A 24,142-nucleotide genomic window follows, 5' to 3' on the forward strand; every position below is an offset into this window, starting at 1 on the left:
CTGGGGTTTGCTGGCCAGTCAATCTAGCCAAATAAAATGCAAGTCGGTACAAGTCCTGTACCTAAGGCATCAGTGGTCCCCTTGACGGTGAGAAGTGCTGAACTGAAGGGGTCACAGCACACCGGGCTTGTAAGAGGGTAGGGATTGGTTTGTGACCCAAGTCATTTCTGTGTGCATGTATGTGATTTGTGCTCAAGTGTTCACGTATGCCTTGTCTATAGCCAACACTCCACTAGGGTAACTTAAAACAAAATAGGAATTTATTTACAATAGCAAAGATGTCAAAAATAACAGGAACAATATATAACAAATCCAAGAATTATTTTTATGAAAAAGGCAAACAATATATACATGAAACAAAAGATAAAAACAAAATTCATAGGGCAAACTTAACTTTGACCTCCTAAAAAGTTGTAAAATGCAGCAAAATGTCCTTTTTAATATGAATTACCTTAGTAACTCTGGGCCAATTAAACACACACAAGAACACACAATTTTCAGTCCTTCTCTTTACTTATCAAGTCTTCCTGTGTTTGAGGAATGCAACATTGGGGGCTACGTAAGAGTAGGAGGTACAAGCTGTTCAGATGTGCACTGAAGGATGTACTTAGTGACTGACAGGACTCAAGACTTTTACAAAAACGGTAAAGCCAAAAAGTCTCTGGATTCTAACTTACTCTCACTGTGCCATCACTAGCTGCTTTTGGTGAGCTTCTTGACTACTACACGAACCATCACCTAAGTAATCTTTAGGCTCCTCAAGTGCTCTAAGATCACTATCACTGAAGTTGAGCAGGCAGCAGAATTAAAGGCTGCCGGGGCTCATGCCTTGTCCCACTTCCCTGAGGACTGGACTAAGAGGGCAGACTACCTTGCTGACAGGCATTATTCTGTCATGGATTCTCTTTAAGATGCTGACTGATCTTGCGTTTCCTTACACAAACGTAAGATTTTGCAGGAAATTAATACAGAGATCCCCAGCGACAATAGGGCAGCACATTTTAGCAGAATGAGTGAGATCAGGTTTTCTCAGACTCGTGACTGACTGACTTGACTGACGTCCACCACATTCTCATAGACATGTACCTCAAGTTTTGGCTACTTGTCATCTCAGCTCTCTTAGACCAACACTAGTTTCTGGATTACAGAATCTCATTGTTAAAATCGAAGTGCTGCACATCTCTCAGGATTCCTGACTTTCACTACCACAGTGACCATCCTCCAAGATTTGAGTCTACTAGAGGCATCTAACCTGGGCACAAATGGGGAACTTAAGGTAGGACCTCAGACTAAATTTGTTATGAATTGATAATAAAACAAATCTTAAGTGCTTTCAAAACCCACTTTATGGATGGGCAATTTATAACAGGAATCAGATGCTAATAAAACGAACCATTTACAGAGATAAAGGAAAAAATGAATTTCAAGGACATGCTCATCAAAGGACTCACCAATCACCTCTTAACTTCTCAATGTTACTTGCAAATTCACAGGACTGAAATATCAGTATTTGCATCCAAGTCACAAAATTCAAAGCAACCAAGCACTTTGCATTCCACTGCTGCATAAAAGGAATTAAGAAATAGGGGATGAAAATAATCCACTGCTTTTGATGTTTATTAGGTTTACAAAAACTGTACATTTTCTTTCTTAAGAAAAAGCTTTAACTTAGTACTGGTATCAAATAGACTGAACATTCGTTAACAGGAAAATATTCTGATTTTTATTTTTGCACGTTATTCTCAAGTACACAATTACAATAATGTCACACATCCCCTATATGATTTCCTTTTTATGTATTTTACTTTTTTTACAAAGTATACAGAGGGAGGGACATACAATATTTAATAGGATATTTCTACAGAACAATAACTTATATTATGTCCTTGTAAAAATCTGTACCTCTTTAAAACATTTAACTGAAACATCCTTTTTTAGCTTTGCTAATCAAAATTGTTTTAAGAATTAAAACTAGGTTGTAACTAATGTCAGTACATAACAGTGACTACTTCATTTTCTTTTTATACAGACACATTTTCTATTCACTTGACCAAACCCTTAAATACCTTTTAAAGGCTTCAATATTGTGCTTTAAAAAGAAAAGAACTGCGTGTGGTTCCAGATTATGTAAAGAGAAATATAAAGTATGTAAAGTGTTGTGTTCCTTATTTTTCAGTTTATTTAAAAAAATATATGTTAAATAGTCCAATCATTTGTTCTGTACTGATTGTAGATGATTTTTAAATTTCATAAATTTCAATGTTAGGTGTTTTACGTTACTTCTGGGGAAAATAATAAAGTAGATTTTAAAAGTTCTCACAAAAAAAGGACAGCTTTCAAGAATAACAGGGCAATAAAACAAATCATAGTTATGATGTATTTTTTAAAGCACATTGCGGAGGCTACAAAGGCAAAATGATTCCCTTATCAGATGAAAGTCTAGGGAATCCATGCCTTGGCATTGACTGGCATTGAGAATGGAGTTCATACCAGCCTTAAGAATTTGATTTAGAACTAGACTAAATCAATCTAGCACTTCAGAGGTTTGCCAAACACCAAATACTCAAGACATCTAACCCCAAAAATATAACTTTTGAATACAAATCTTGATGACAAAGAGAAGGGTGGAAGGTAAAAACTAACGGCACGAAAGGGATGGAGCACCATAATGAGGCAGCAAGGCAGCTATCGAGTGGGAAGAAACTTCTAAGTTTCCCGTGATGTGCCAGACCCGTGTGCCAACAGCCAATTCCAGGGACTCTAGAAACTGTTTTCCAAAAAGACATCTTAACAAAACTCTTAATGTCCAACTTATTTTTACAAATTTCATCAGCGATCAGACCTGTATGTTACGAATTGCCAGCTCTCAAAAGCAAAACTGTGAAAGACTTAGTGAGGATCCGAGTGAGGCCTCAGACTGTTCACACACTTGGACTACACCTCTATCATGTAATCCAAGACAAGCGAGTGTTAAGTTTTTCAAGTTAACTAAGAACTAACAGAGCAGGCTCAATTAGCCAAGTCTAAGTCCTTATTAGCACCCGTTCTCTGGTCCATGGAGCCATCACTCCCTTTCTGTCTCCCTCGCTTGGTCAGACAAGAGCTCTCTCTCCGGCTTATCAGAGAGAACTGGGGGATTCATGTCTGGATACCCATTAGCTTTTCAGAAAAATATAAAGGCATGGAGTTGAAACTGTATGAAAACATTGTATCTATAAACATCTTAACCTCTATTTTTCAATTATTTTTCAATTACCAAAGATATTTAAAAGAAAATACCTTTACTCTTTAAAAATACTAGTGTCCTTATTTTCCTTCTAATTCTTCACCTGAGTAGTCTCTCTGAAGAGCAAGACTTACAAAATGCTCTCTCATGCATCCCTGGATCTTTCACGTTTCTGTAAATTTAATACTTTTCATTATAGATTTTAAAGAACTACTACTGGGGGTTGTGTGTATAAGTATGTAAAATAAGCAATACACACAGATACATGTTACATATATATGTGTATATATAGATAGATATATATAATTCAGGGTACATTTACATATATAAAGTTGCAAAAGATCCTATGAGCCACAAGTTACCCCTAGGAGATTCCAAAATGCAGTCTTCAGTTAAATTTCATTTGGAGCACACAACCATTCCAAGACAAAGCAGCACAGATAAAATAATCAAAATACAACAAGATCAAGCAAAAATTTCCAACAAGGTTTTCTAAAAGTTTACTACACTGACAAAAGATGTAAAGAGTCTAAAGGAAAAAAAAAGTATATTTTCTCCACTAAAAAGGAAAAAAAAATCAAAAAGAAAAGTAAACACAAACCCAGCCACTGCTCTTTTACGCAGCGATGCTGGGGACACAAAAGTTCATATGAAAACTTTCATTGTCATACAGTCTACAATACTAAACAAGACAAATAAATGACTTCCATGTTACTATCATGAGACCTCACCATACAAAAATCTCCCATTCCATTAGATGTCTCTGACGATTTAATTGTGAGAAATTTGTGAGACAAAAAGTCCACATGAATCCTTTCAGTTACCACTGCAGAGTTACCATGAGTTAACTGGTCTTACAAGAGTACCATCAAGGTAAGCAAGGTAAATATTTTAAAATAAATATAAAACTTCTAAGATAGAAAACTTCAGTATAGAATCAGGGATTACTTTAGTAAAAGCAACTAACTTGTTGCTGCTTTTTCCCATGTATTAAACAAACTGAATAGAATTCAGAACACACTATTGAACAAAACGTAAAAACAAAGTCAACTAGAAGCAATAATCCTATTTGTACACAGCATAAATCAATATACAGTATTGTAAGTGAACAAGACTGATTGGCTTTTAAATGAATTTTCTGTTTCAAGGCCAGTTTCTCTACAAACAGCTGTGAAGAGTACGGTTAGGGCAGGCCAACTTCTTTATGATGTCGCATTATGTGCTGGTTCTTTTCCGAGGGTCTTCGGAATCCTTTCTTGCAGTACTCACAGCGGTGAGGATAGTCTTTCGTATGAATGGAGATAACGTGCCGCTTAAAGCCTGACGCATCTGTAGTGCTATATTCACAGTACTCACACTGATATACCTTCCGGCCACTGTGGGTCTTCATATGCTTTTTAAGCTCACTTTGTTGCCGAAATCCCTTTCTACATCTCTTACACCTAAATGGAAGGTCCTTTGTATGAACCGAGAGAATATGGCGACTTAGTACAAACGGATCTGCAATCTTAAAGTCACAATGTCTACACTGGTGCATTTTTTTACCCTTGTGGGCAGCCACATGTTTCTTGAGTTCTGAAGGCCTGTGAAAGCCTTTATCGCACATGTCACACTTATGAGGATAGTCCTTAGTATGAACTGAAATTATGTGTCGCTTCAAATCACTTGAGTTTGAACTCTTGTGGTCACAATGCAAACACTGGTGAGTTTTGCTCTCTTGATGGATAAGAGCATGTTGTTGCACCTCTTTGGTATCTGAGAAAGTCAGAAGACAAATGTCACACTTGAATGGCATCTCTTTACTATGCTTAGTTTTTACATGTGTTTTCAAGTTAGAAGAATCTGCGGACCTGTATTCGCAGTACTGGCATTCATAGGGCTTTTCTCCAGTATGGATTCGCATGTGCTTTTTGAGCTCTGATGGATGACGGAAACCTTTGCCACACTCTACACAAATATGAGGAAAATTCTTGCTGTGGACTGCCAAAAGGTGGCGATTCAATAGGCCTTGTTCAGCTGTTTCATATTCACAGAACTTACACTTGTGCATCTTGTTGGCTCCTTTTTCCTTATGCACCATTTTATGAGTAAACAAAGCCCCAGCATGAGAGAAATGCTTTCCACACTCATCGCATTCTATGGCTTTCTCTGCCTTGCTGGTTAGCTTGTGGCTCTCCAGGTGATTGTGTAAACTTATCTTCTTGTTGGTAGTGTAATCACAGTCAGTACAGCGGTACTTTTTCTTGGCAAGGTGTTCAGGATGGTTTTTCATGTGTCTTTTTAAGAAACCTCTCGATTTAAACTTCTTGCCACAAATCATGCAAGGGTAGACAGTGAGAGGATGTCCATCTGGGCCAATAATTATTGCTAAGAAAGGAAAGGAGCATAAGTGATCAAAACATGCTGATTTACTTTCTTCAAAAGTCTGAATGCATGCGTGCTCTGAACACTACTGTCAAGGGCTCCTCATCTGCCTACATGCTATACATTCTTCTCTCATTTTCAATCTAAGATACACAACAACCTGGCCCTAAGAACTTGGACTACACAACTAGCCTTTGCCGCTTTAACAAAATTAATAAATATGTAATTTCTATTGCAAAGTGAGTAAGCCGTAATTTAGAAACCTGTGGGAATTATTCATATAAAGTTTTTTAGTTATAATTCCTGCTTTATTAGAAAACATTAATCTATGTCAACTTAATAATAAAAGTTAAATATACCAATAAGTCTTAATACGCAAACTGGTATATAAGAAGTAAGCAACATCATACAAACTCACATACTTATGTTGCTATATCAATTAGGCCCATTCCATATTAAATAATCATTCTTTATTTTTTCAAAACTGAACTGCCAACATGGATGAAAGGACTCCTTTTCATTTTCATATAATTCAAGTTTTGTACATTTTTCATCCTTGTTTGATCCATTCCCACTCCTTTTTAGTCAATAAAATCATTCATGAATATCACTGAATTCTGAAATTCAATACACAAAAGCAACATATGGTCTAGCCACTAAAATGCCATCGCGATCCCCCTGTGGATGCACACTAGCACTTCCTGAGAGCTTGCGGAGCGAGCACGCTGCACCGTGAACGCGCGCCCTCACCTGTTTGGTACTGCCTGGAATCAGGTCTTCTCCTTTTCTTTGGTTTTTGTTTAGCCAGTCTGCCGAGGCCAGCAGACTCATCTATGTGCAAGAGGGCACTTGCAGTGCCATTCCGGTTTTCAATTCCATCAGAATTATTACCTAACAATGTGTATTAAAAAAACAAAATCATACAGTATTATAAATTATAAAGAATTAGGAATTGTTTATTAACTACAACAATGAAAAGCCATGATACTCATGAATGACAGATATACCCCACTCTAGAGTTTTATGAGCACACTCATTATAGTAAGACCACTGAAAATGCCTACCTTCCAAAACTAAAACATGTGTCAGAATTTTCCCCCAAGGGTCCCAGGCTATGTCCTAAAATTTTAAAGCCATGGACCTGATACAGTTAAGCTGAAACATTCCAGCTTGGAAGCCTGTATACTTCATACGGTATATTCTTTCTATATCATGTAGACAGGAGGAAATGCCTGTTTAAAGTCAGGACAAAAAACAGGCTTTATAATCCTCCCCCCTACTGTTGTTTCAATCAAATAATCCTTATACAATAGTATTAACATTTTAGATTTCTAAAAACTAAAACCACAAAAGCTATTTTTCAATCACAAATTTATGTCCAAAGAGCGGCTCTATGACTTACCGTAAGCAGCTGCCCACGCAATCGGCATGAAGGTTTTCATTTCGTTGTCCTCCACTTGCTGTTCATGCACTGCGGCTGCAGCTGCGGCTGCAGCATCCTCCTCTCCAACAATCACTTCCATATAAACTTCATCAGCAATTTCAGCAACATCTAAGTAGAAAATTGTATGAACTTTTCTGATCAGGTTCTCAGAGCTCATAGGAAAGATACTTTTATTTGAATTCAGCTAATATGCAAATGGGAAGAAATCTAAACATCACCTGGAATACAGCTTTTGTAAAATAAACGCTTGCTCAATGACTCTTTCCTTGGTTTTCACCATAATTTAGTTTTAAAGTAGCAAACATTGTAAACATACGCGTCAATGCCTCCCTGAGAACATGACAGCGTAATAATTTCTAAAGTGACGCTACTTATTTCCTTCAAATACTGACCATTAAAGAGAGTAAACACTTAAAAACACATTTTCTCCCCAGAAAGACCGTCTACTTACTCAATTCTTCCTCTTCTTGCTGAGCGTCATTAACAGCCATATAAACCATCTTTTCTCTGGGAACACGCATACTGTTGTTTGGATCAAGCAGTTCAACCCCATGCTCGTTCTCAGGCTCGCTTTCCACAATGTCTACGGTTCCACCTATCAAGGAAAACAGCAGCTCTAAGAATTTATTTTAAAATTTCATTTCCACGTCTTCCTTTTTCAAACACATTTCTCTGATACTATACTAAACTTATTTATCTTCAGAAAAGACTTCGTATTTTCTCAGTCTAAATAACCCAAAAATAATTAGACTGAAGCACTGCTCAGCACTGCTCACCTAAGTCATCTTCTCCAGGATCAGCTTTAAAAATGTACACCTTGATGACTTCAGGGCAAGTGCCATCCACTTTACAAGGATCAATTTCTGTTTCGTTGTCCATAGTCAGTCCAGATGAACCATCATGTTCTATTTTACCAGCATCATCCACTAAGCAAGCAGAAAATACATCTCAAGTAATAATAGAAAATGCTTAAACAGAAAGTTACTGTTTGAGTTCTGCTAACAAACATTCTCTTTCACTTGAGTTACATAAAATTGGATGATTTTAATCTAGACAAGTAGAAGGTTCAATAAAATGCCTTTCTAAAGACTTTTAAAACTGAGATCAGATATTAAAAAAAGTATTACAGAAAAAAATGCCTGGGAGCCTAAAAACTATAAGTAAAAGGATGTATTTAGCCTTTGCTAAACACATCTTTTAATATTTAAGATGAAAACCTTTAAATAATATTCTAGTAGTAAAATGAAAAAGCACGGTCTTCATATGAATATTTCATAAACTCTACTTTATGGTTACTATTCTTAAATATTATTTGATGTTATCTATTTTCACCAGAATAATATGTTTAAAAATAAAGTAATCATGACTGGCAGAAAGGCTGGAGAATGGAAATTCTAATTCAATCTACTTAAAACTTATAAAATGCTGGGCTCAATGACACATGCCTTTAACCCTAGCATTCAGGAGTCAAAGGCAGGCAGATCTCTATGAGTTCCAAGGCCAACTTGGTCTGCACAGGGAAACCTTGTCCCCCAAAAGAAAACAAAAACAAAAAACAAAACAAAAACCTAAACAAGCAAAAACCTTGTAACACATCTTTTATGTTGAGTAACACATATATACAACTTTAACTTATGACTTTAAGTCAAAGTCCTTGGTAGTAAATACTGCAATGTATAAATTCAAACACACTCTGATATACCTATCTGCCCTCTTGAAAGACAAAATAAGAGGGGCCATAAGAAAAAGAAGAGAGGGGTTGGGGATTTAGCTCAGTGGTAGAGCGCTTGCCTAGGAAGCGCAAGGCCCTGGGTTCGATCCCCAGCTCCGAAAAAAAGAACCAAAAAAAAAAAAAAAGAAAAGAAAAAGAAGAGAAACAAAACAAAAGAAGGTAAAAGATAGGAAAGTCTTAAACAGCAAACTACGCTTTTAAAGGCTTTATAGAAGTCACCAAAAGAAATCAGTGTTATGTATGATTTGGAAAATAAAACACAAGAAAAATGATGTCAAACAGACTCTAGATCTCAAAAAAAAAAAAAAAGACCAAAAATGTAATTGCCATTTTAAGTAGCCTTTTATCACACACATTATTTAGGGGCATCTCTGGCAACACAGAAAGTGTGGTAAAGGTTAATAAAAACTCAGCACCTAGGACAACTTATCCTAAAAAGTTAGACTTATCAATGTTAAGTCATGACTTGGATGTGGTGGCACAAGCCTTTAATCCCAGTACTTGGGAGACAGAGACAGAGACTCTGTGAGTTCAAGGCCAACATGATCCAGAGCAAGTTCCAGGACAGCCAAGGGGCTGTACAGAGAAACCCTGTCTCACAAAAAGAAAAAAAAAAGAAGGAAGGAGGGAGGGAGGGGAGGGGAGGGAAGGAGGGAGGGAAGGAGGGAGAAAGATGGAGAGAGGGAGAGAGGGAGAGAGGGAGAGGGGGAGAGGGGGAGAGAGGGAGAGAGAGAGAGAGAGAGAGAGAGAGAGAGAGAGAGAGAGAGAGAGAGAGAGAACCGTTCTTTCTGCTAGCACTAGTGGCCTAGTTGCCTTAAAATGGTCCAAGGCCTAGAAACAGAGACTTTTCTGGTACCAACAAGTCTTTTCCTTTCTCTTTTTAGTTCTCTTCCTGATGATCTCCCACATATATTTGTTTTCTTTCTGGCTGGACATTTATGTTTTACTCAATTCATCAAATGGGGAATTGTAATTGTATATTATTAAGACCTTAGGATAGGTATTGGGAAATACTAATACGACAGAGTAAGACTGCACTCCAGTGGGAGAGCAGACAAGTAGTCAGACGACTATTTTAACTGGAGCAATAATAAATGTAACTACTGTTTACTGACTAAGTACTACTTACAACAACCTTGTGAAGCAGATAAAGTACTGTTGACATTTTACAACAGAGCAAACAAAGTCCAGAAAGGTTGACCATTTGTAGTTACACAGAATTTAAATCTCAAACCACATGAGTCATGGTCTGTGTCTGTTAACTTTTGGTCTCTAGAGTTTGAGATGGATACGGGCAAAAGAATTACATTATATCAAAAACTAGTGAATGATGTAAATACCTAAAGATGGCTTTCACCAGAAATGAGATTTACATATTTATGACTCTTTGGGCAGTTGGTATTGCAAGCAAGGCTAAATGGCACTGGTTCTGATCACTTGTAACACTTTAAATTCAGGATCATCTTTTTTTTTTTTTTTTTTTTGGTTCTTTTTTTCGGAGCTGGGGACCGAACCCAGGGCCTTGCGCTTCCTAGGCAAGCGCTCTACCACTGAGCTAAATCCCCAACCCCCAGGATCTTTTAGTTGTTTACAACCAATATTAATTAAAGCAAGACACAGCTCATGACTGTGGTGCCATAAAGTCCTGTCATGTTCTCAAAACCTGCATTTACCTAAACAAAGTTCTTATAAACAGACACACACAACAAAACAGCAAAAAAATTTTTTTAAAAAGGCAATATACTGACAACTTTGTCAACCTGATTTCTGACTTACCTAGAATTAAGACCAATTTAAAAAAAATACTTTAAAATGATCTCTTTAACAAAACCAAACACAAAGGCCTGGCATGTTGGCGCATGCTTTTACTTGAGTCCCAGTACTCAGGAAGCAGAGGCAGAGGCAAGTGCCAGCCTGGTCTACAAAGCTAGATCCAGGACAGCCAAGGCTACACAAAGAAAAACTACCTTTAAAAGAAAATCAAAGACAGCCAGAGTTATATGTGAGATTCTGTCTCAAAAATGACTAAAATACATGTTTACGTGTATCTTTTTTGTTGATAATTATTTTGCTTTTCCTTGTGTCATTTAAAGTAACTGAAAATGAAGGTACCTTACAGAGAAAAGGCAAACCACCTGTTAACTCACACTATAGGAGGAAACAGGCATTAAGCTCTCTGATGCAACCTTTACTAAGAAGTTCATATAGAACATGAAAGAGGATCGGCATCCAAAATGATAGTGCTTCCCTGTACACTAAGAGGTGCTATGTAGACAAAGGAAGGATATCTCACTCAGACTGGAAGAATGAGAAGGGCACTTCATTCAGGTAAAGGACAAACTATGAACACAGGTACAAAGACAAGAAATGGTAGGGAAGGACCGAGGGCAAAGGCATGGTGGGGAACACAACCAACTGCTAAACTGAAGTCAGATCACAAAGGGTCTCCTGCACATGGCAGACAGAGAGGCTCAGACTTGATCCTGGAAAGCTGGAAGTTTTTCAATCAGGTCAGACATCAAAATCTCTTGGGAAACTTGAGGGCAAAGATGAGTCTCTAGCCAAGCAACTCTATATAATCTAAATGTAGGGAACATGGGGCCTAGAAAGTGAAAAGGGGGGAGATTGATTTAGAAGGACCCTAAAGCCCTAATCCTGTCCAGAGGGGTGGGAGCATCTGCTGTTAAGTGATGAGGAATCTTTAAGCAATGAGAGCAGAGGCCTATTGCTATAACATCTTGCTGGCCTTGAAAACATGGATGGGCTAAACTCCATTAAGACACAAAGCAGGGAGAGCACTTATAAGTCTACTATAGTAGATGACAGACAAGGCCTTCAATAAAAACAACAAATGGTAGGAAGAAGAAAGAAGGCTAGGTTGGACACCAACTTGGGATACACAGGACTTGGGGATTTGTCTAGTACGCTACTTCAAGAAGAACAAAAGGAACCAAGTCAGGGGTTTGATTATAAGTGGGTGAGAATATAACAGAAAAGAAGAAAAGGGAGGACCTCTCTTTTATTTATTTGTTTGTTTAAGACAGGTTCTTACTCTGTAGTCCAGCCAGGTATGGAAATCTCGATATGGCCCAAGCTGGCCTTGAATTTGAGGCATCCCTCCTGCCTCATCCTCAAAATGTAGTACTGGCATTAAAAGTCCTGTGCTAGGCTATTAAGATGGCTCAGCAGGTAAAGGTGCTTGTCACCAAGCCTGATTTTGATCCCTGGAAGGAGAAAACCAACTCCTGCAAGTTGTCCTCATATTGTGGTACATGATATACACATGCACCCAGACCCAATCACACACAAAGAAATAGAATTTTAAAAAGTCAATAAAAACATGTGCCAACATACTCAACAATGAATAGTGTAATTCCTTTAAAGTAGTAGGAATTTAAATAGTCTTGCAGGGTGGTGGTAGACACCTTTAATCTCAGCACTTGGGAGGCAGAGGCAGATAGGTCTCTGAGTATGAGCCCAGCCTGGTCTACAGAGTGAGTCAGAGGACAACTTCGAGGAGCTACTGGAGAAACTCTTGTCTCAAAATGAGGAAAAAAAAAAAACAAGCAGAGAGAGGGGGGTGGGAGGGGGAGGGAGGGAGGGAGGGAGGGAGGGAGGGGAGGGAGAGAGAGAGGATTTTAAATATTCTCACAATCTAGATAACTGAACCAATGGTCATTTTCAACTTTCAAACAGTGGTAGCCCCAGAAATCTCACCAATCTGTGTAGAGGAGTCCAGAATACAGGGCACTTACTTTAAACAGTTCAAGATTGATGAAGTTGACCTAAACTTTGAGCAAAGTTTCAAAAACCAATACTAGGCAAGGCACTCAAAAAGCTGAAACTACGTAATGCAAAACTGTCTCAAAAATGAAAATCAAAACAACAAAAAAATTGGCTGGAGAAACAGCCCAGTAGTTAAGAGTGATTGCAGCTCTTCCACAAGAGACAAGTTCGATTCCTAGCACCTACATCAGCTAGCTCACAACTGCCTGTAACTCTAGCTCCAGAGGATCCAACACTCTCTTCTATCCTCTGAGCACATAGGTAACATGCACCCAGACATACACACATTTTGAAAAGTTAAATAAAGTCAATAAAAAAACAAGTAATAACAAAAATCCCACCTAATTTTAACTGGTACTAAAACGTCAGATGTCCTTCTGGTTCCAAAGAGCAAGGCTGGACTTGCTGTTTTGACATGTTAGCTTGTCTGTCAGGACCCTTATAAAACCTTCAATCATCTTAGAACATGCAAAATGTTCACTTATAATTCAGAGTTTAAAAAATTTGTTTGCTTTCAGGAAAGATGGGAAGATGCATTTCAAATACACTGACTTCCCTGATAACGGCAATTTCTATTCTTATACAAAAGTAAAATTTACCTTCAGATTTTCACCTTGAGAAATCGCCCTACCTACTCAACCTGTGAAATTCTTCTGAATATAAAATATTCAGTTTTTTAAAGAACACTGATGATCCTGTTAAGAATTTCACTGTAATTCTAAAGCTACTATTAAAAATGAAATTTCTAAAAACAAAGAAAGCTTCAATGAAGTTGAGTCATCCTGTGTCTGATTTCTGCCTAAGTGTCTTCTTTACCAGTCATGAGAACTAGTACTTTAGAATAAGGCTTCTCCAAAATAGAAGTGCATTATTTTTTAAATTAACATTACTTCTAATAATAACTACCATTTGCATTGCATCTTGCTATTTCTTTCATGTTTCTATGAAGTTTTTTGCTTCATTTTCCAGAGAAAGAAACAAAGGCTCTGAGATGGTCTATAACTGGTCAAGTCAGTTAGCTAGAGAAAGATTGAGGAAAGTGCAGGAACATGCCTGTCTTTCAAACTCAGGCCTTTATTTTCATTTCCTAGTAGTTACAGAAAAATGTTTAGTTTGTCTGAAACTCAGTATTTAAAAAAATGATCAATAATCCCAAGCCACCCAGGAATTCTCTCACTTTATTTTTTGTATTTTTTTTTCTATTCTAAAAACTGAATCTGGGGTTGGGGATTTTAGCTCAGTGGTAGAGCGCTTGCCTAGCAAGCGCAAGGCCCTGGGTTCGGTCCCCAGCTCCGAAAAAAAGAAAAAAAAACTGAATCTAGCAAATCATCTTCCCATTTTGCCCAGCATTTGACCCAAAAACTGAAAAGAAATTTTGGTGAACAATCTCATTACTAATAACAAAACTCTAGCAAGTATAACCATGCTTTATACAGGTCCAAGGAAGCCTCAGTAAACCCATCTGAAGATTGAAAACTAGGAAATGATCACTCGCAATAACAGTGGATACTGTGGCATCTAAGGTCTGTAACCCATTAATTTATTGTGAATGCCTAATTTAGAATGCTTACACAACAATATTTCCCCTCCCTCCTTCTCAGAAAGAGAAAGAAAATGAATGTGTGTCTATTTCTTTATAGAGATGCAACTTAGGACCAACTCTACCCGTGAATTTCACCTATAAAAACAATTTTGAATAGAGGAAAAAAATATCTGAACAAGCTTTAAAGATGAACGTTTAAGGTGATTATAATAACAATGTTCTGTATACTTGAAAATCACTAAAGAGGGGGTTGGGGATTTGGCTCAGTGGTAGAGCGCTTGCCTAGGAAGCGCAAGGCCCTGGGTTTGGTCCCCAGCTCCAAAAAAAAAAAAAGAAAATCACTAAAGAAATAGATTTTTTTTATCAAGACAAAGAAAATAACTATGAAGAGCAATGCAACTTTACTGTTCAATGCAACCCCCCGAAGTTCCTCTAGTCACTCACTACAAAACCTTTGCCATTCTTAAAGGTCTTAAGTCAAGATAGATTTTATGTTACAATCCAGCTTTAATCTTTGCTATAAGGTAGAAACCAAGAAAAAAAAACTAACAATTCCCAAGACATTATAATGGTTTGGTTCCAAAAGTGGATTGAGTTTATCTTTCTTTACTTTGAAGAGAAGAGATGATGATGAGAAGAGGGGACAAAAGTTCAAAATTGCCTGTACAATAGAAAACACAAAAGATACAACCAAAGCCACTATCTCTAAATCTAATTTAAAACAACCTAACTACCATTATAGCAATAGGACAGGAACATGAGCCTAGATACCTGTTTAAATTAAATGTACCTTTGCTTTCTTTGAACTTGTATCTTTTAACAAGAATAGAGTGAATACAATATTAAATATATTTAATATACATAACAAATTAAAATATGCCAAAATAGACTAAAACAAGTTTATTTCTGCCTTTTTCAGAACCATCAATACTGACTTCAATCAGAATCCTAGGACCTAAAAGACAAGTAAATATAAATAACATTTTTTAAAAGTCTGGATTCTGCAATACTACACTTGGTATGTTGGTCTCAATCACTAGTAAACTTATCTATTTTAAAATTTGTCTTCTAAAGATGTTCTTCTAAAAGAGCAATAAAGGTCAATCCTTACTCCTTAGTAAACCCTTAGAAGACTAGAAGGGTGAAAGCCAGAAGGGCAGAAAGCAGAAGGAAGGCAGAGTGCTGTCTCCTTCACAATCTGGGAGAAAGCCAACTATTTCCTCTAACCTTGGTGCTGGGTTGTCTAGTCTTGTTATAGAAAATCTGGCATTGGTATTTTAAAACAGCGTCTTGGGCTAAGATGGCTTAGTGGGCAAAGGCCACTATCAAGGCTAACAATCCACGTTCTATGCTTGGAACCTGCACAATAGGAGTTGTTACAGGATATTTGAACCTGTTTCTTGTTAGGATGTGGCTCAGCCCTTAGCACACACCTTTAAATCCCTCTGTCTGGAATACAGACACACCCTTAATACACACTTTAATCCCAAACACTGAAGGTAAAGTTAGTTTATAGAAGGAAGCACCCATGTTTGAAAACAATGTCTATACTTGAGTGACAGAAAAAGCTACAAATCAGAGAAAGATTTGACACAATAGGATATGCCCCACACTCAAGAAAAGAGAAAGGAAAGAGAAGCTATTTAAGAGAGAGATGGACAGTACAGGAAGGAATAGTTCGGAGAATACAGTAGAGTTCATGGAGAATAGTTGAAGAGTAGAGCAGGCCAGAGAGGAAGAGGGAGGCAGTTTTACTGGAGAGTTTTACAGAGACAGTCTGAAAAAAGAACAAGCTAGACACAGGTAAAAAAAAATGGAACGAACCAGAGCATGAAGAGCCAGAAGATTAGAACATACTGCTAAAGTTAGTATGAGGCTGACTGGAGCCATTCAGGACAAGAGAGGGAGGCCCGACTGAATCAGTCAGCTTAGAAAGGAGTTTGAGCCACAACAGCTGAGTTGACTAACCAGCTAGAGCTCAGGAAGAACTAGAAAGGGTGAGTCTCAGAGGCTGAAAACATTCTAGGCCTAGATAATGTATGGAGGCCAGGAGCTTTCAGGACTAGGTTAGCCGACAGAAGCAGTAAGCCTCCCAGATGACAAATAAACCAGCCAAATAAAAGATACTCTTACGGGGTTGGGGATTTAGCTCAGTGGTAGAGCGCTGGAAGGCCCTGGGTTTGGTCCTCAGCTCCGAAAAAAAAAAATTGAAAAGATACTCTTACAAAAAAGAACAGACTTCCACAAGATGTCCTCTGACCTCTACACAGATGCCATGGCATGCGCGCACACATACACACACACACACACACACACACACACACACACACACACACACACACACACACAAATAAAATGTATTTTTAAAACTAAAATAAGGGCTGGAGAGATGGCTCAGGGGTTAAGAGCACTGACTGCTCTTCCAGAGGTCCTGAGTTCAAGCCCCAGCAACCACATGGTGGCTCACAACCATCTGTAACCGGGATCTAATACCTTCTTCTGGTGTGTCTGAAGACAGCTTCAATGTACTCACATACATAAATAAAATCTTTAAAAAATAAAACAAAACAAAAAAGCTAAAATAAAGGGGCTGGAGAGAGTACTTCTTGCTCTCAAGAGAATTCATGTTCAGCTCTCAGCATACTAACAGTCACCTATAGCCCCAGCTCCAGAAGACTGATACCTTCTTCTGACCCGAAGCCGGTACCAAGCACACACCTGGCATAGGTATATGTACACGCAGGCAAAATACTCATAAAATAAAAATAAATCTAAACTTTTTAAATAAAATAACATTATTTTTGTACTAAGATATCTTCTTAATGAACTTAAGTCTTCAGTCCTCAGCAGGCTGCTCAATTCACTTCCATCCATCTTAGACATTTATCTGAGCTTCTTAAACTAGCCCATGTCCATCAACCTTTTACCACTAGCCTTTGGCTATCCACCCAACCTTGTGCTTTTTCTTATTCTGTATTGGTAGATGTGATGGTTTATATATGCTCAGCCCAGGGAGCGGCACTATTAGAAGGTGTGGCCTTGTTGGAGTAGGTGTGTCACTGTGGGCGTGGACTTTAAGACCCTCTTCCTAGCTGCCTGGAAGTCAGGATTCTAGCAGCCTTCAGGCGAAGATGTAGAACTCTCAGCTCCTCCTGCACCATAGCTGCCTAGGTGCTGCCATGTTCCTGCCTTGATGAAAATGGACAGAACCTCTGAACCTGTAAGGCAGTCCCTATTAAATGCTGTCCTTATAAGAGTTGCCTTGGTCATGTGTCTGCTTACAGCAGTAAAACCTAAGACAGTAGATGATGCTCCTCCACAGAGAAAACATGTGACATTCAAACATTTCCTCTAATCTTCTGTCTTCAGAGAAGATTCTCATTCCTCCTAACATTTTATCTCTCTGCCTAAGACACAACTAACAGCTATCTACTGTGACCCTAAACACCAGTCCTTTCCTCTTTGCACATCTTATTCCACCTATTTGCCTTCCTTTCTCTATTGTCAAACTGGCCCTGTCCATTGGTTTGTCCCTCTACCCATAAGCATGTCTGAGATATATTCACCATTTTGCTAACCAGCAAAAGCCATACTATAGCCTCCTGTCCCTTGACTAACCATAATGTCTTATACAAAGTGTTTCCCCCTATATTATTTTCACTGATTTCTCAACCCATTGTAGTTCAATTCTTCTATCTCCTATCCATTCACTCATGTTTTATTGAAACTAATCCATTTTTATCCATTCATCCTTATTGCCCACCAAGAGTCTTTCTTCTCAGTGGCGACACATTTAAGGCATTCTCTGTATCCCTCAAAAGGGTTGAAAAGACTGTTACCTTGTCTCCTGCAAACCTTCAATTTTCATTTCACCTCTCCTCTTCCTTCTAATGAGACCTCGTCTCACCTTGCAGCCTAAGCTAATTTCAAATGCCCACATCATTTTACCCAAAAGATCTATTCTGACACTTTGTTTTCAGTTAGCACATAAACTAATGGGTTTCCTTATAGCATGGAAATACATGTGTATAATACTGTTACTCGCCCCACTCCCTCATGACCCACTATTGCTAGTTGCCTTCCTCTCACCAAGTAGTCTAGCCCCCATTTCTGCATTCATGTCACATGTATTCCGTTTTTTGTCTCCTTTCCCCTTCCCTAAAGAATTCTTCCTTGGGGCCGGAAAGATGGGTCACCAGTTAAGAGAAGAGCACTGGATGTTCTTAAAGTAGAACCAAGTTCTATTCTCAGCAACCACACAGTGGCTCACAATCATCTGAGCCAATATACCTTCTTCTGACTTCTATGGACATGTGTTACACATATATGCATGCATGTAGGAAAAAACATTCATACACATAAATCTTTTTTTAAAAAGGTGTTCTTCCTCCCCGTCAGTGTGGAGGTTCATTCAGGCACTTAAGAGGCAGAGGCAGATCTCTGAGTTTAAGTCCATTCTGAACAGTTTCAGCTTCAGAACAGCACACAAAAAGTTCTTCCTCCCTTCTCACGGTCCCTTTCTACTTTTTTATTGAGGAGTGCTCTGTCTGCATGTACACCTGCATGCCAGAAGAGGGCATCAGATCCCATTACAGATGGTTGTGAGCCACCAAGTGGTTGCTGGGATTTGAACTCAGGACCTCTGGAAGAGCAACCAGTGCTCTTAACCACTGAGCCATCTCTCCAGCCCTTTCCCTTTCTACTTTTATGACTTACAACCTACTCCATACACAACTTCAATCTGTAATGTCAGCATGAGAGAAAACATGTAGTTACTTCTCTGACTCTGACATAGTTCTCTTAACAAGATAATCTCTAGTTCCACACATTTCCCCGCAATTCTTTTACTTTTCTCTCAGCTGAGTATCTATCACTATGTATCTACCATTTTTTTAATCCACTCATCTGCTGGTGGACATCTAGCTGGTTTTATTTCTTAGCTACTGTGGTGTAGCAGTAAACTTTGCCTGTAGGTTTCTGTGGTACACTGACTCAAAAGTCCTTCCTTCAGGTAGATACCCAGGAATGAATGAATGAATATAAACATTACACACATCTCTCTCTCTCTCTCTCTCTCTCTCTCTCTCTCTCTCTCTCGCACGCACGCACGCACGCGCACACACACACACACACACACACACACACACACACACACTCACAAATCCATAGTAACTTCATTACATACTTTAATACTTTTTCTGCAAGAACTCTCTGGAAACCACCAACCACTTCCATGAGATACTTCCTATCTTTCTGTTACCTCACCCATTTCTCCTCTCTCCAAAATGTCAAATTTATATTTTCAACTGCCAAGAAAACAAGCAGGAAACTGTCTCCAACAAGGAAGCACCTCATATTTTTAGCAAATCCTAAATCATTCTTACTCACCAAACTTACTCCCTTTTCTTGAATAATTATTATGACCCAATCTTCCAAGCTAGAAATCTTAGGGTTAAAAACCAGTTACCTTTGTATTATCTTTCTCCATCCACCAGTCCCACCTACCTCATCTGAGGCTAAATCTCATCCGTTTTCTTTTCTAATCTCGAGTTCAGCTCTCCTCGATCTTCTTTACTATCAAGGTCTTTGGGATATTTATTGTTTTGTTGAGAAAGGAGGTCTTCCTGGCCCTGGAACTCAATCTTCCTCAGTGCTGGAATTACAGAACTACACTACCACTCCCCAACTTGAAGTACTCTTTCTTATACATGAACCACTTCAACTACTGTTTATCCCCAGCCTCTTGTTCTTGTATTCTTAATCTCTACTGCTACAAGGATTATCTTACAAAATAAATTTAAAATTGAAATAAGCCACATCACATACTCCCTTGAAGATCAGCAAAAACTTAAACAGAAAACTACCTTGTATTGGTTAGAATATAAAAAAATAATAATCTCATAACACAGGAGAACTTATTTAAACAAAACATTGAGGTAATATAATCAAACTTGTAAGTATGGATAATTTTTTTTAAATTTTTATTATTGTATGTATGTCTGTGTATTTATGTGTAGGGAGCACACGTGTGGAAGACAGGAAAATTTTGGGAACTCAGTTCTCTCCTTCCACTGTGGGTTCCAGGGACTAAACTCAGTTCACCGTCAGGATTATACAGCAACACACGAATACTTTTGCCTGCTGAGCCATCTCACTGGTCCTAAATGTGTATACCTTGTAACCCAGTCATTCTATTTTTGAAAATTCATTACAAGGAATAAAGCACAGAGATGTCAGCACATCTTAAGTTTCTAGGAAAGGCCAAGATAGAAACCACACATGAACAAACACAGGCACACAAAGAAACATAGCTACCTTTTTTATAATGCATGTGATGTACATAAGTGCATGTATGTGAGCGTGTATGTGTCTGTGCCATGTGTGTGCATGCAGATGGATATGCACATGCACGTGGAGACCCAAAGTTGGTATCAGGTATGTTCCTCTGATTGCTGTCTACTTTACTGAGGAGGGGTCTTGCTGAACCTGGAGCTTATTCATTCCCACTACTCTACCAAGCCAGCTTGCCCCTAAGGAACCTGCTTCTTTGCCTCTTGTCTAAGATCACTGTTGGCCACTATGCTTGCCTGGATTTTACATGGTCCTGAGGCTCCAAACTCCATTCCCCACACTTAAATGGCAAACATTAATCCAATGAGCCATCCCTTTAACCGTCCCCAACCCTTTGTAAACCAGGTGGGCTACTCCACTCTCCACAAGAATTCAGTCACAACTCTACATCACTCTGTCAGCTCCCTCCTACAGTAGATTATAAGCCTTTCCCCCTAGAATCAATGGCTTTCTGTACTTTATTTATTTAGGACTTATCAATAACTGTAGCACCTACAACAATGTAAACACATACAAGTCCTATAAATACTTGCAGAATGAAGGTTTCCTTTTTACAAAGACCATTCGTTTCAAAAGTTCTATCATAACTTACTGAGATGGAATTTTATTTTGCAGCCCAGGCTTACTTCAAACATACAGAAGTCCTCTTTCCTCAGCCTGTTGAGTGCTGAGACTACAGGTACACATGTACCACCACTCCAGGGTGAGAATATCTCAATAGCTTTAAAAAGATGGTTTACTATAAAATGCGGGTGGACTCCTTTATATGGCATACCAATTTCATGTATAAAAACCAGGCAAGTTTATAAATAATTTACCAGTCCTTATTTATGGGAGTTTAGTGCCTTAAGGAGTAAGAATATATACTGGGTTAGAACTCTAGTCTACCAAACCTAGAACTTGATAACTTGACATCTGAAAGTAGCACCAAGAAGACAGCTATTCTCCCAGATGCCAACTTAAAGCATTTGGAGGTATGTCCCCAAAACACCTTAGTTTGCTTCAGTGCTCTAATAAATCCATCATGCTTGAAATCATGTTGCAGTACTATGTTCTTTCCCATTCTGTTCCATAAACAATACGTTTCATACGAAGTACATTAAGTATTAATGTACACTCAAGAACATAAGTTCATACTTCAGGCTTTCTCTGACCATGTTTGTTTCCTGTACCTATAAGCATACAAGAATATGACTGGTTTGGTCATGTTGTTTTGTCTGAGACAGGGTCTCACTATGTGTAGCTTTAGCTGTCCTGGAATTCACTATATAAGCCGGGCTGGCCTCAAACTCAAAGATCTGCCTGCCTCTGCTTCCCAAGTGATGGATTAAAGGTGTGCACCACCACACCTAGACAAGGTATCTTTATACACTTTGTGTGATGGACATTTAGTTAAGAAAGTTTCACCCCTGGAGTAAGATAGATAAAGAGCCTTCAGAAGTACCTGTGAGAAACACTCTACCCCAGACTTACAAGAGATCATAAGGTAGTCCTCACAGTTGGCTTTGTCTTCATCCTGCTGGTTCACAGGGACCCCGTTGGCATCTATGACTGCTTCAGAGGCACAGTCTGCTACCAGCACTTCTTCCGAAACAACATCAGCGGTCAGAGGATCTGTGACGATTTCTGCTTCTACTACACTATCATGAACCACATGTTCAACGTGACTAACGTCAGACACATGTATAGATTCACTTGTCAAGACATGTTCAGGCATAGATATTGAGGCTGAAGTAATATCGGAAGCTAAAACATCATCTGGAACTGTGCAATGCGTTAAAGAAACTTCTTCGGTTACATCTGAATCCAGGACTTGTTCAGGGATGATGACTGTTTCGGACACATCTGCTTCGTCCATGATATCTGTACATTGGACATCTTCTATAACAACATCCTCAATAACATCTTGGATTACAACTGAGTCTGGGTCATCGGGAACGTAGTTATGAACGGTTATGTCTGAATCCACAACATCTGACACATAAACCGTTTCTTGTACTTCCACAACAATTTGATTTCCATCCATGTGTGTAGCACCAGCTCCTAAAAAATAAATGAACTCATAAATAAGTGTGGTAGTTTGAATAAGAATGGCCTCTATAAGCTCATATATTTGAATGTTTAGTCACCAGGAAGTGTTTGAACAGATTATAAGGATTAAGAGGTTGTAGACTTGTTGGAGGGTGTGTGTCACTAGGGGTGGTCTCTGAGGTTTCAAAAGCCCATGCCAAGTGCCAGGCCTAGTGTGCACTCGTGTGTGCACATGTGTGTGTGTCTCTCTCCTGCCTAACCTTCTGGCCTGTAGATCAAAATGTAAAGGTCTCTGCCTACGGATCAGGATGTAGCTCTTGGTTCTACTTCCATACCTGTCACCATGATGAGAACAGACTGAACCTCTGTAACTATCAGTAAGTCCCCAATTTAAATGCTTTCTCTTATAAGAGCTGCCTTGGTCATGATGTCTCTTCCCAGCAACAAAACAGTAGCTAAGACAGTAAGTAAACAAAATCATGAATTTGAGCACTAAATAAATATTCCAACCAGCAAAATTATCATTCAATTTCTCCCAAGATACTACAGTAGCTTCTCAGTTTTCTCTTAGATTCCCCTGAACCTATTTTTAAATAAAATTAGAAAGACACTTTTTAGGACACTCTTACGTATCTATCCCAAATCAATAAGTAAGGAAAAACTATGATAATAACACAGTTGAGACAAAGAAAAATTTTCTCGACAGTAAAACTCTAGGCATGCTAAAACTCAGTTACTTAAGGCATTGCTATAAAAAATAATGTACCTATAGGTGGCAGGCAGATGGGTCAGTTTTCTTTATTATATGTGTTTTTCATGCATTTTTCCTCCTTGTTCTACCTTCCTTCCTTGAACTTAATTTTTTCTTATTTCTATCTTTCCCATGACTCCTTTTCTTTCCTCCTTCACTTCCTTCTTTTGCTCTGGTATCACAAACATCCTCTACCTAGGACTATAGAATTTTAGAATTTGACTTCTATTCTGGGACATAAAAAGACAAGGGCAGGGGCTGGGGATTTAGCTCAGTGGTAAAGCGCTTACCTAGGAAGCGCAAGGCCCTGGGTTCGGTCCCCAGCTCCGGGGGGGGGGGGGGGGGGAACAAAAAAAAAAAAAAAGACAAGGGCATAAACAAAAAGAAGGCTCAGAAAGTTTGGCCTGTCTCTGCAGGAGACAGTGGGATAAAGGAAAGTGGCAACAGAAGGAACCTCCCCACTTCAGCAGAGCACTGGATTCTTTTTTTTGGGTTCTTTTTTTCAGAGCTGGGGACCGAACCCGAACCCAGGGCCTTGCGCTTCCTAGGCAAGCGCTCTACCACTGAGCTAAATTCCCAACCCCCAGAGCACTGGATTCTTTCTAGCTGCTTCCCTGCCCTCACTCCCCAAAGCAGCTCCTCACAGTACAAGAAACTCTACTTGAGTACATCTTAGTTGAAAGAGTGATAGGAGATAAAAATCAATTGTTATGTAAAGAGATTAATGATTTAACCAAGATCATCGCTTGCATAGTATATGGTGTGCAATTAATATTGCTAGCAACAAATGGTGCAAATGGAGCAAATTATACATCTTTATGAGAAATACAAAATAAAATAAAACAAATCCAGTATCTTGGCTGCCAGTCCAGAGAACAACAAAGAAAGTTTTACAAGTCTCAAAAAACAAACAA

General features: G+C 38.6%; 1 protein-coding gene across 10 annotated transcripts in view; it reads right to left on the reverse strand.

Moving 5' to 3' along the window:
• Nucleotides 1-238: 238 nt before the first annotated feature.
• The window catches only part of Zfx (zinc finger protein X-linked), a 49,234-nt gene continuing 25,330 nt past the window's right edge, over nucleotides 239-24,142 (reverse strand). For 6 of the 10 annotated variants that reach the window (XM_087600460.1, XM_087600463.1, NM_001109017.3 and 3 more), the window contains 6 exon segments: nucleotides 21,920-22,489; nucleotides 7,811-7,960; nucleotides 7,486-7,629; nucleotides 6,993-7,142; nucleotides 6,341-6,481; nucleotides 239-5,593 (listed from right to left, as the gene is read on the reverse strand). In XM_087600460.1, the coding sequence (XP_087456586.1) occupies nucleotides 4,410-5,593; nucleotides 6,341-6,481; nucleotides 6,993-7,142; nucleotides 7,486-7,629; nucleotides 7,811-7,960; nucleotides 21,920-22,489 (2,339 nt within the window). In that variant the 3' untranslated portion in view covers nucleotides 239-4,409. 10 annotated transcript variants of the gene reach the window in all.

This window comes from Rattus norvegicus, chromosome X (genome assembly GCF_021556685.1).
Source record: "Rattus norvegicus strain SHRSP/BbbUtx chromosome X, alternate assembly SHRSP_T2T, whole genome shotgun sequence".
Classification (NCBI taxonomy): Eukaryota; Metazoa; Chordata; class Mammalia; order Rodentia; family Muridae; genus Rattus; species Rattus norvegicus.